Below are 12294 nucleotides of genomic sequence, written 5' to 3'. Positions count from 1 at the left end.
CCTGATCTACAGGAACCTCTGGGGTGGTTCCCTCTGTTCTCGCTTCTCTTACATCACTGGATGAGAAGTCACAGGGTCAGTGTAGACAGCTCTTGTACCTATGGTGGGCTGTTGGTTAAACACCCAGCTCTCTCAAAGGAAGGAGCACTCTGCATGGTGCAGGGAATATAGCAGACGCTCAGTAAGTAAACATCATCAGGCTAGAGAGATGGCTCAGTGCTTAAGAGCACTGGCTGTTCCTGTGGAGGGTTCAATTCCCAGCATCCACATGGTGGCTAACAACCATCAGTAACTCCAGTCCCAGGGGATCCAACACTCACTTCTGAGCTCCTCAGGCATTGCACAACACAGATGCACTTACACACATGCAGGTAATACACTCATACACATAAAATAAAAAAATATTTTTGAAAAAGTAAACATCATCAGGCTAGAGAGATGGCTCAGTGCTTAAGAGCACTGGCTGTTCCTGTGGAGGGTTCAATTCCCACCCTCCCCATGGTGGCTAACAACCATCAGGAACTCCAGTCCCAGGGGATCCAACACTCACTTCTGAGCTCCTCAGGCATTGCACAACACAGATGCACTTACACACATGCAGGTAATACACTCATACACATAAAATAAAAAAATATTTTTGAAAAAGTAAACATCATCATTAACCTCTCATCTCAGCTATTCCATCAGACACCAATAGCTCCAACCTTGAGACCAGCCTGACTTCAGTCCCAGCAATTCTGAACAGCCAGGGATACCAGGACAGATTCCAGAGGCTTATAAGACCCTCCCAGGTTTCATCCATAAGAAACTGCTAGATTCTAATCCCAGGACAGGGAAAGGTCCTGCCGAGGCCCAAACACTCACATCCCAGACTGGGAGGTGCTGTGGGAAATAGGAGGCTTACCAGTGCCACACCCAGGATCTGGGGAAAGGTGTACGAGGAACAGCCTGCGGGCGTGAGGCGGATGGTGGCATATGGTGTCTGAAACCAGGCCTTCTCGCTGGCCCACACGATGTCACAGAGAGGCAGAATGGAGGCACCCAGGCCCAGTGCTGGCCCGTTGATGGCCACCACGATGGGCTTCTTAAACTGGATAAAGGCCTTCACGAAGTCCCTGGAGGAGAGAGAAGACCCTCTTTTACTGGTGGCCTGAGTTTGAGGAGCCCCTCTGCATGCTTCTGATTCTCCCAGGTACCATGGCACACAACTTGGTCATTAGAAGCAAGTGAAGGCCAGTCAGGGGCCGCACGGCCTAGATACAGAACTGCAGAGCTGCCAGAGTCTCAGAGGGAATGAGCGGGGTTGCGACATGTGCTTCTTGGCCTAGTTCATGTGTGATACCCCAACTCTGCTCCTGACTCTCATTTTTCTTCTACTCTCAAAAACCACGACTTGGGCAGTGAATTCCACAGGTGTCCTAGATACTGACAAAGCTGAATGCATTAAAGGAAGGGAACAGGAATTTTTTAAAAAATATTTTATTTATTTTTATTTCATGTGTATGAGCATATTGCCTGCATTTATGTAAGTGCACCCCTGTCATGCAATGCCTGAGGAAGTCAGAAGAGGATGTTGGAAGTCAGAAGAGGATGTTGGATCCCCTAGAACTGGAGTTAAGGATGGATGTTAGCCACCCTGTGGGTGCTAGGATTTGAACCTGGGTCCCCTGCAAGAGCAGCCAGCGCTCTTAACCACTGAACCATATTTCCAGCCCCTGACAACTGTTATTTTATAACTCTAAACCAGACCCAAAAGAAAGGTGCTCCTCAGAGGCAATTTCATCTCAAAGGCATCAACCACCAAGACAGAACTGGTGACTTGGGAGACATAAGTTCTTTGTTCTTGGATGAATTCCATTTTTGGCTTGATGATCCCTTTGGTTGAGGCTGGAGATGAAATTCAAGCTTCAGATAGTGGATGTGGGTAGGGACGTGTTGACATCTAAGGCTTCTTTCAATCCTGGGATGACATAGTTCTGAAGGTGCTGCTGAGGGTTGTGTTAGGAAGGCCTTATCTGAATCTGGGGAAGGATGCTGGGCTTCCCTTGGGGTTTAGCCTTCTGGAATCAAGTCTAGGCAATAGGGCAATGCTTCTTCTGCCTGACAACGCTGCACTGATCGAGGTTCTAGCATCTTTACCTATGAAGAAGGCCCCCAGAAACGACTTTGCCTTTGAATGCTTTTTTTTGTCTTTCCTCTACTTGTTATGCAAAATCTATAACATTTGAATATCTATCTGGGCATGAAGAAAAGATCCAAGATGTCTAGTGAACCCAGCAATAATTAGTATTCTCAGATGAGAGACTGAAAACTACCAAGTTACAGAAACAGACTCCAATGCCCATGACCTTGGTCGGCCCTCGCTTAAGTCTTTTGCATCACTCTTGATCCTCAATGTGCCTGTCCACAGGCCTCTAAGAGGGCGTAGAAAGGTCACTATCATAATGTGTAATTACCCGATTACTTGTTTGCTTGTTTTTGAATCCTTCTTCTCCTTTAGCCCCTAAGGACACTCACAAACTTGCCTGTGGCCCTGCTTGGCTTCTAACAATATTGAAATTAGCACTCCGAAAATAACTGCTGAAAAATATACACTAGTCTCCCAGAAGGGGAGTAAAGACTGCAGCTGTGCACCAAACCTATCTCCCCTTCCCTCTTCTTCCTAGATCTTCTAATGGACCACATTTCCCAGTCTTCCTTGTGGCTGACTGTGGCCCAGTCACAATAGCTGGCCAATGGAATGTGAGTCAAAGTTACACACACCATTTCCAGATACACACAGCCCCGCATCATGAAGCCCTCTAAGCCCTGCCCTCTAAATGAATAAGACCGTCTGGGAGGACTTTGGGGTATACAGGATGGAAGGGTCTGGGCTCCTAAGGCACTGTTTAGAGGACAGCCATGGGTGGATGGTACATCTATTCAAGTTTCCATATACAGGGAATAAATGTCCAGCCCAGTTGAGCCATTATCTATAACTGTGGTTTGCTTGTTACAGCAACTAATGCTTAACTAATACACATGTAGAGCTCATTTAATCCCTTCTCAGTTGATACTATTCTGCTAAGCCCTTGAGATTTATGTAAGTCATTGGGAGAGTATCAGCTTTGACCCAAGCTCTGGTATCACATTTGCCTGAGATGGTGAATTCACCATAGTCACTGTTGGCCCCACTGTACCAAACATCCCGGAAGACACCGCTTTAAAGAGAAAATTCTGGTGGTATTGCTTTCCGGTGCTTGGTTTTTCAGTGGTCATCTCCTGCTTTCCTTCCTAACCTCATGGTTTGATTTTAGGTTAGGTCACTGTCTTGTTTTTGGCCAATGTAATTTGAGTCTGTGGGGGTTCTGGGACTTTCATGGAAGTTCTTGGGAACCCAAAGTTCTGGGTGATTTTCCTTCGATGTCTCATTTCTGAGAACCTTCATACAATTCCAAAATCTAGGATCTGAGACTTGGGAAGGACTTTCAGACTCCTCAAACACACCTTCCTCCTGACACAGACATCCCTCTAAAGATACTGAGGGCATCAGTACAGCCCCCTTGACACAGAAAGCCCATGGTTATCAAGTCAGCCTCTATGCTGTGGGTCTTAGGTGGACCTTTCTGATGCCCTCATATCTCAGCTCTGTCATCCACACGACAACCCTTCAGGAATCTACTGCAGGCCTCACCCCTTACAGAGCCTTCCCCTTTAAGACTCAGAGCCTTTTGCTCTATGGTTTCCAACCTGAGCTCTGTGCAAGGGCAGCAGGGATCCTCCCCGCCAGCCATTTGTTTCATTGTTTGATGTAAATGTGATGTCCATACAACCCTTCTCACCTCAGGCAGCAGATCCCTATCATAGGGGCCCTGATGATGCACAAGTCAGACAGCAAACAGGATATTGCATTACAGACCTGCGGCTCAGATATCTGATCTCACAGCAGTGCAGTGGTGGGCTAGGGTAAGACAACTTCTCTCTGTCTTCTCCAGTGTCCAAGGCTGTAAGAACAACCCTGGCCTTTGCAGAGCCCTGTGTCTACAGTCTGACCGGGTAGCCCAGTTGCTCTGAAGTGGCAGAGAAGATGGGAACTTCAGAGTCTGACAGAATCAAATCTTAGCTCTGCCCCTCACTAATGGTCAGACCTTGGGCAAGTTGTCTGGTCTCTGGATCCACATTTATCTCCCTCTGTAAAATAGAAAGGCCAGCACTGGCTCCCCATAGAGATGAGTGAGAATTAACGGGACTAGCACATGCTTGGCACATGGGGAACACTGGAACAGGCTGCTATGATCAGGGCTGTGTGTCTGTCCACAGTTCTCATCTGATTCAAGGTGGTCTGTGTTCCATTCTCCAAGCTCAGAGAAGACTCAAAGCAAAATGCTACTATATGGCTGCAGACATCTTGGTTTTATGTAGAGAAACTGTCATTTCTTTTGTGACCCAACTGCCCATTCCCTTTAACCAGAATCAGGAGGGCCAGAGTCACCTCTAGGACCTGTGAGTACCACACACACATGGTGGCTATCACCTGGGGCCCCAGATGACTCTCCCGGAACCTACTTCACCACCAGGTTTAGTTTAACAGCCTGTGGCCAGAAACAGAAACAGAAATAACAGTCACAACTACAAAGGCATTCTTCTTCTTCTTCTCTGTGTGTGTGTTATGTGTGTATTACATGTGAACATGGGAAGCCAGAGGTCAATCTCAAGTGTCATTCCTCAGGTCACTGTTCACCTTGCTTTTTGAAACAGGGTCTCTCACTGGCCCGGAACTTACCAAGCAGGCTAGGCTTGGGGCAGCAAGCCTAGGAATCCACCATCTCTGCCTCCTGGGGATTACCAGTGCATACCACTGGCACAACATCCTGATTTTCTGTTTATTTGTTTTTGTCTTTTGACAGCCCCAGCTAGCCTGGAATTCACTACATAGACCTGGTTGGGGGGCATCAGATCCCCTGGAACCGGACTTACGGATCATTGTTAGCTGCCTGGGTGCTGGGTTTTAAACCCAGGTCTTCTTTAAGAGCAGTCAGTGCTCTTAATTGCTAAGCATCTCTCTAGCACCCAAGGTCATGAAGTTTTATGCCTATTGTAAGCACTTAACATGTCCTGGAGTAGCCTGTGTGGGATGTTTATATGATCTTCCCCGACCCCAATCCTAGCAATCCCCCATCAGAGACTGGAACTAAGGTGCTGATGACTCCCATTTTCTAGATGAGCCGCTAGGTTAGTGAGAGGAGCTGTGTGCGTAATGCTGCAACACCAGCCCATACAGAGGTGGGTGTGGCCCTCCCTGAACACCCTGCTGTACACAGCATTGCATCACCTGTACACAGAACAAGTGAGGACACCCATCCCTCAGGATGGTCCTGATACAGGCTGATGAACCACCTGAGGTTTCCCCACATCTGCTGGTTCCCTCATCTGACATCTGCACAAGGGAAGTGGAGCCCCAGTCCTGTGTGTGTTCTTTAGGCAAGGATGGGCTGGGTAGGGGAATATGGGTCGGGGAGATACTGGGTCAGGTGGTCGCCTAGAAGATCACAGCAAGGGATGTCTTCAGGTTACATGGAGATCAGGGATGCATGTTTCTAGGTCGAAAAGACACTCATCCCTGATGGATTATGAGTGTTCTTTCACAAGGAGACCATTTGGCCCATGAATATGTCCATATACCTGGGGAGTCTACAGAAGTGGAGGCAGGACTTGTGGCAGGAACCAAACTCCCCCTCACAGTGCACTTGACTCAGGCACATCTCTAGAAGTCCACAGAACACTCTGAAACATGCACTGCAAGGCCATGCATCCAACTTTAAAGAGTGGACTCCAAAGGAGCAGTCCAAAGTTATGGGAACAGGAGGCTTCTCACTTCTGATGGGTGAGGCTGGGCTTCTGACCTGAGGGCCCTCTTGTCTGTGTGGCCACTTTGTGGCTTTGTTTACCCTTTTATGAGCTCTTGCCCTTTTGACATCTTGATCCTGCCTCCTACATCTTCTAACCACTTTTTCTCTCCTGAATAAGGGTTTTCCTGATGCTCTCAATCCATAATGCTCTCAGTCCACCAGGGAGAAACCTCCTGTTTGACCTAAGCTAGGAATTCTCTTCCCTGGCCACACTTTGAAACCATGATTGACTTTAAACATGTAGACATGCTACCCTATCACAGACAAGCTCTTGGGTCCTCCCAGGACACAGCCAGGCACCCGGGCTTAGGAAATACTCCTTCCTTCTGTCTCCGCATGCTGTCTCCGCATGCTGTCAGGTCTATGAGTCACTGATGCAGGGGATAACCCTTTCCCACTCCTGTGTCTGCCTCTTCCAGCAACTTCCACTCCCTTGAAGGCATCAGGAAGAAGTCCCTCTCTCTGCTCACCTTCCCTTCTTGTTGGGCATTCTTGTCTACTGAGGAGGCATTTGCCTGAGTTTCCCAGGCTGTGTGTCTCCAGGGGCGACACTGAAGCCTTTGGCATCTTCTCATGCCCCTTTCCCTGCTTTGGAGTGCCCTGGTTTGCTCAGCTGGGAATGTCAGAAGCTAGTCTGGGCCTCAGGCCCCAGCTACATTTCCTCCAGGTTCTCATGGGTAATAGCTTCATCCATGTCTGGCCCACACATCTCTCCCTTGATTGGGTTCTCAAGACTCTAGAGGCTATGGACTGTTACTCTTAGGACCCAACAAGTAGAGGCCACAGGGGATGGGAGAAAAGGTCTCAACTCAGCTTTGATAGATCTGAAACCTGGAGGCAGGGGCAGGCCATGGAAATGCTGTTTTCCCTCTAGAGGCTATGGACTGTTACTCTTAGGACCCAACAAGTAGAGGCCACAGCTTTGACAGATCTGAAACCTGGAGGCAGGGGCAGGCCATGGAAATGCTGTTTTCATTGGAGAGGCCAGCAGTGAAAGGCTGAAGGGATGAATGTGAAGTGGGGATCCATTTCTGTTCCAGGTCACTTCCCATGGTGACTAAGCTGCAAGTCCTTATTCTTAGTACCCTGGCACTGTCTCTACTCCTCCTAAGCCTACAACTGACCCAGAGCATCACCTACCAGAACCTGTCAGAGATGATCTGGCCATGGTCCCTACCCAACAGATACTAAGTCACCCACAGTTACCTACTCCAGGAGTGGCTTTTGGGATGTTAGGATAAAAGTTGGGATGGACCTGGTCTGAGAGAAGATTCCAGAAAGATTGTTGATGCTTTCCTTCAGGGCTATAGTATCTTCCTGGGGCTTCAGCAACATGGATCACAAAGTATGACTCAAAACACCAAGAACTTATTCTGGAGAACATAAATCCAAAGTCCAGGCACTGGCAGGGCTGGCTCCCTCGGGGGACACTGAAGCAAAAGCTGCCCAGGCCTCTTCTCAGTGGCTGGTGGTGTCACCCATCCTGGGTGCTCCCTGCCTGGCAGCTACCTCACTCCAGTCTCTGTCTCCACATCACATCCCCATTTCTTATCTTTACACCTAGCGTCATATCATAACCCATCTCATAAAGGCGGCTCTCAGATTTAAAGCCCTTCTAATCTAGGATCTCAGGATCCTGAAATTCATCACAATGAGATTCTTTTTCCAAATAAAGTCACCTTCATAGGTTGTACAGATTTGGAGGCGCACATATCTTTTGGGGACAAAAGGTCTGTGTGTTGATGAGCTGCGTCTGCACAAAGCAGAAACCCAGGATCTAACAGGTCTCCTTGGGCTGGAAATGCCACAAGTGCTTCCACTGATATTAATAAACCAGAAGGAGACTGTGAGCAAGACTTCCTAAGGGTGCAGATGGTGCTCTGGTCCTGGGGTGTCCTCTGGTGGCCCCATCGATGAGGACACTGCTGCTTCCTCCAACTTGGGAAAAGCAGGTGTTGAAAAGATACAGTTGGTCCCACGTGGAGATCGAACCACCTGGCCATGGCCAGGACTGGGCTGCACTCAGCAAACAGGAGTGGTCGAAAACCTCCACTCTCTCTGTAACTGTCCAGGCTTTTTAGGTCCCTTCTGGGGAGAATTCTGCCACAGGAAGCCCATAGGTGTTTGTAAGCAAAGCACCCAGGGAAACTTCACCCAAAGTCAGACTCAGAATTCACACAAAGGAGTCTCTTGGAGACATGCATCCTCCTAAGCCTCCAATGGCCATGCGGGGATCGATCTCTGAAGCGATTCAGTCACAGAGCAGAGACTAGAGCTCCTGAAGAATCCCCAGTGTGCAGCTTGAGGCTCTGAGACACTGTGTGGAGTAAGTATTCATGGTCCTGAGGCCAATGAGAGGGATTCAGCAGAGTCCTCTGTCTGTTCCCCAGAGATAGTCATAAAGGGCAGCAGGTATGACTGTCTCAGAGTGGCTGCCTGAGCGACTGGTGTCAATCAGCTAAGTGGTCTGGCTGAAGATTTCACTCACTGGCTTTTGCTACCTCTATGAAGAACTGGGAAGGGCTAGAGAGATGGCTTAGTTGGTAAAAGTGCTAACCCAGCAAGCATGAAGACCTGACTTGGATTCCCAGAATCCATATAAAAGCAAGCTGGGTGGCAGGCAATTGCTCATACACAGAAAATAAAAATAAACAGATCTTAATTTTTTAAAAAGTTGGGCTGGATGGCATACATTTGTAATTCCAGCACTGGGGAGACAGAGACAGGCTGGGGCTTGCTGCTCAGACAGCTTAGCCTACTTGGCAAGTTTCAGACCAGCAAGAGATTCTGCCTCAAAAAACAAGGTGGTACCTGAGGAACAACCCCTGGGGTTGTCCTCTGGTTTGCACATGTCCACACATGTCCACATATACCCATGCATACACACATGTACCTGTACACAAAAACACACACAAATAAACAGGGAGACAAATATCCTACATGCCCAAATGGGTACTGAGAGTTGGACCATATGTTACCCTCAGCACTCCCACCTTTGCTCAGCATGCAGGGGGTATGACACCCCACCCCACTGGTATCCCCAGCTGTCTGTCAGGGTATCCCCAGCTGTCCTCCTCCTAGTCAGTCCCTGAGTCACACCACTTCCAGGACACAGAAATATCCACACAATCAAATACCCCATCATCAGGCCGAACACAGGAGTAGAATGCATAAATACATGGGCATTGCATTCTTTTATCAAAAGAAGAAAAGCAGGATATAGCCTAGGGAGCAAAGCATGCCATTAGGGTTGTAGCAAAAGTCCAAGCTGGCCAACAGAAATCACACTCAGAGACGGAGATACAGCTCAATGGCAGAGCCTTTGCCTAGAATGTATAAGGCCCTAGGTTGGATCCCCAGCATTGGAAAACAATCAGATTTCAGATAAACAGCCAATATTTTAAAAATATAGGTATGACCTAAATGTTGCTAGGCATGTACTTATGCTAAAAATAAAACTCCTTGTTGAAATTTAAGTTTAACAGAGCAGTCGGTGCTTCCATCTGCTAAACTTGGTTATCTTTGGCAGGCCTCCCCAAAGTGTCTAAAGAGAAGCTGGGCTCACCTGATGGCTTCTGCGATCCGTGTGCTCTCCTTCCGTCGGTCACTGGACAACCGACCAATCAGGTAGGAATAGTCCAGGCCACTGCAGAACACGCTGCCCACAGCGCTGAGCAGCAGTAACTTGCTATCGTCTGTGGCCGCATTGCACAGTGCTCGTCGGACCTCCTTCATGATCTGAGGGCAGAAGTGCATTTGCAGAGCTGTGAGTGCCTATCCTGCAAGCCAAGGACTTTCAGACCATATGCCAGATGAACTCCTTAGGACAGAGTCAGCAAATGTGCATCTGCCTGGGCAGAAAACATCCCTGAAGGAAAGCACATGTCCAGCACCAGGAGGGAGACCTTACAAACCAAAGCCTCCCAGCATCATCACAGATGTAATCAGAACAACTAACCAGGAGGCCCTGTGGTCAGTGGCTTAGACCCAGGGGCCTGATGAGGTGGTCAGTCCCTATGAGCCTGTGCAAATCTCCCAGTATTTGGTGGCTGAGCCCCTTACAAGGTGTGGGAAAAGATCCTGTATATAGGTCAAGTGGGCTACTAAGCCCCTTTGGATGACTCAGCTAAATTTTACTCTTGTTCTATAAGCCCCGGATCCTTGCAGGGCTTATTGGTGGCCCATGGTGAGAGGGCTTTGGCACCATAACCGAACCAACCTCTAACTCTACCATGTACTATCCATGGGACCAGCTCCTTGCCTAGAAGTAGGGGTCATGACACCCACATTCAAGGTCTACAGTGAAGAATAAATAAAGGGACAGGAGATGCTGTGGCCACCTGGAGGCTCACATTCCTAGGAGGGATAGTGAATTCTAGATAAAGGATATCCTTGTTCCTCTACCTCATCCATTAAAGGGGACACTGTACTTGTCATATGAGAGCTTAAAACCCCAGGACTGCTCTATACCTGAATGTGAAGATCTGAGTTATCATACCACAAAGGAGACAAATCTCCAGAAGGGGCTGCAGAGGTGGCTCCGCAGTAAAGCGGTGCCTTCTGCCTGAATTTGGTTCCCAGTGCCCACATCAGCTTACAAGTGCCTGTAACTCCAGCTCCAGGGACTCCAACGCCCTCTTCTGGCCCCTGAGGGGACTGCACTCATGTGTACAAACCCACACTCAGACACACATGCATATATATAACTGAAAATAAAATCTTAAAAAAGAAAATTAACTAAGGTGGGAATTGGGCCTGGGCTAGTGACATCCCTGAGGCATTTCAAGAAAATGAATGTAGAAACACCTTGGAGAGAGACTGAAACTTAAACTACATGAGAATACTGCACAGGAAAATAATCCCTGCTACAGATGAGCTCACAACCAAAAATTACAAGACACTTGAAAAATAAATTAATAAACCAGTACACTCAAAAAATGGGAGGGTTACATAACAACTTCGAGTCACGGTGGTCTAAAAGAGACTATGACATTAAAAAATGTTTAAGATAGGGGCTGGAGAGATGCTCAGTGGTTAAGAGCACTGGTTGCTCCTGCAGAGGACCCAGGTTTGGTTCCCAGCACCCACATGTCCGCTAACAACTGTCCATAACTCCAGTTCCGGGAGATTCGATGCTCTCTTCTGACCTCTGCAGGCACTGCATGACACTAGTGCAGTTACACACATGTAGGCAACACTCATACACATAAAGAATAAATAAAATATTTTTAAATGTTAATAACAAAAGCAAGGCATGGCAGTGTGTGGAAAATGAAGACCAGAGAATGAAAACCATAGATTTAAAGGAGGAAAAGTCCTCATCATGAACAGCAGCGTCACAAACAGATTAAAAGTGGCTGAAAGGAGAAGCCGCAGACTGGACGATCTGGAGCAACTGCCCTGAGTCTAGAATCAAAACATGGACAGCATGAGAGACGGGCAAAAGGTAAGTCAAGGGGTTTAGAACAGACGGTGCGGGCATTGTCTCCAGATGTCACAGAGAACAGGGAGAGGCAGTGTCTGAGATAGACAATAAGAATTTACGGAGCCAGGTCGTATCCCAGCCTGCAAGCCTTAAGGGAGAAGACATTTCCCTCCCATTTCCAGGTCTCTGCACGCCCAGCTCCTGGTCCTGTGCTCCACCTTCAAAACCAGCAATGGTCAGCCAAGTCTTCTCACTGTTCACTCTGTGTCTCTCAGACCACCTCTGTCTTCTGCACTAAAGACCCCACAATGACACTGGGACCATGGAGACCTTCCAGAACACTCTCTTCATCTCAAAGTCAGCTGAGGAGCAACCTTCACTCCTAAAAACTTAATCCTTGCACACATAACATAATCTTGGGTTCTAGGATTAAGACATGAAGATCTTTGGGGACAAGGTATCAGTTTGCCTAACAAAGGCCTTCATTTGAACAGCTCTCACAAAAGCCACATTTAAAGCAAAGACAGAGGCAAAGGCAAACCTTTGACTAGAGGCAAACTTCTAAACAGGACACACACACACACACACACACACACACACACACACAAACAGGGGAAGGTAACAGAATATAACGGTCAAGGTGCTGAGAAAACATGTCAGACAAATTCTTCACCATCTAAATTACCATTCAAAGGCAAGGGAAAAATTAAGTTTGTCACTCTTATGACCCTGAAAACAAAATTAAAACAGCATGGACTTCAAGCAGAAGACAAGCGAACATGTCAGACAAATTCTTCACCATCTAAATTACCATTCAAAGGCAAGGGTAAAAATAAAGTTTGTCACTCTTATGACCCTGAAAACAAAATTTAAACAGCATGGACTTCAAGCAGAAGACAAGTGTATTTGGAAAGACTTATGGGTAAAGCAAGGACACCTCAGAGTGGTGAAGACGGTGCCCAAAGCTACCACATTAAGAAC

At 47.7% G+C, this 12294-nt stretch overlaps 1 protein-coding gene across 1 annotated transcript in view; it reads right to left on the bottom strand.

Moving 5' to 3' along the window:
• Cdyl2 (chromodomain Y like 2) overlaps window positions 1–12294 on the bottom strand; it is a 180629-nt gene that overhangs the window by 8564 nt on the left and 159771 nt on the right. Inside the window, exons 4-5 of the mRNA XM_008843458.2 lie at window positions 9454–9626; window positions 905–1115 (exon numbers count right to left, since the gene is read on the bottom strand). Of these exons, the coding sequence (XP_008841680.1) occupies window positions 905–1115; window positions 9454–9626 (384 nt within the window). The remainder of the gene's footprint in view (window positions 1–904; window positions 1116–9453; window positions 9627–12294) is intronic.

This window comes from Nannospalax galili, unplaced genomic scaffold, assembly GCF_000622305.1.
Source record: "Nannospalax galili isolate Female #2095 unplaced genomic scaffold, S.galili_v1.0 scaffold1080, whole genome shotgun sequence".
Classification (NCBI taxonomy): Eukaryota; Metazoa; Chordata; class Mammalia; order Rodentia; family Spalacidae; genus Nannospalax; species Nannospalax galili.
This window is presented reverse-complemented; position numbering and strand designations above follow the sequence as displayed.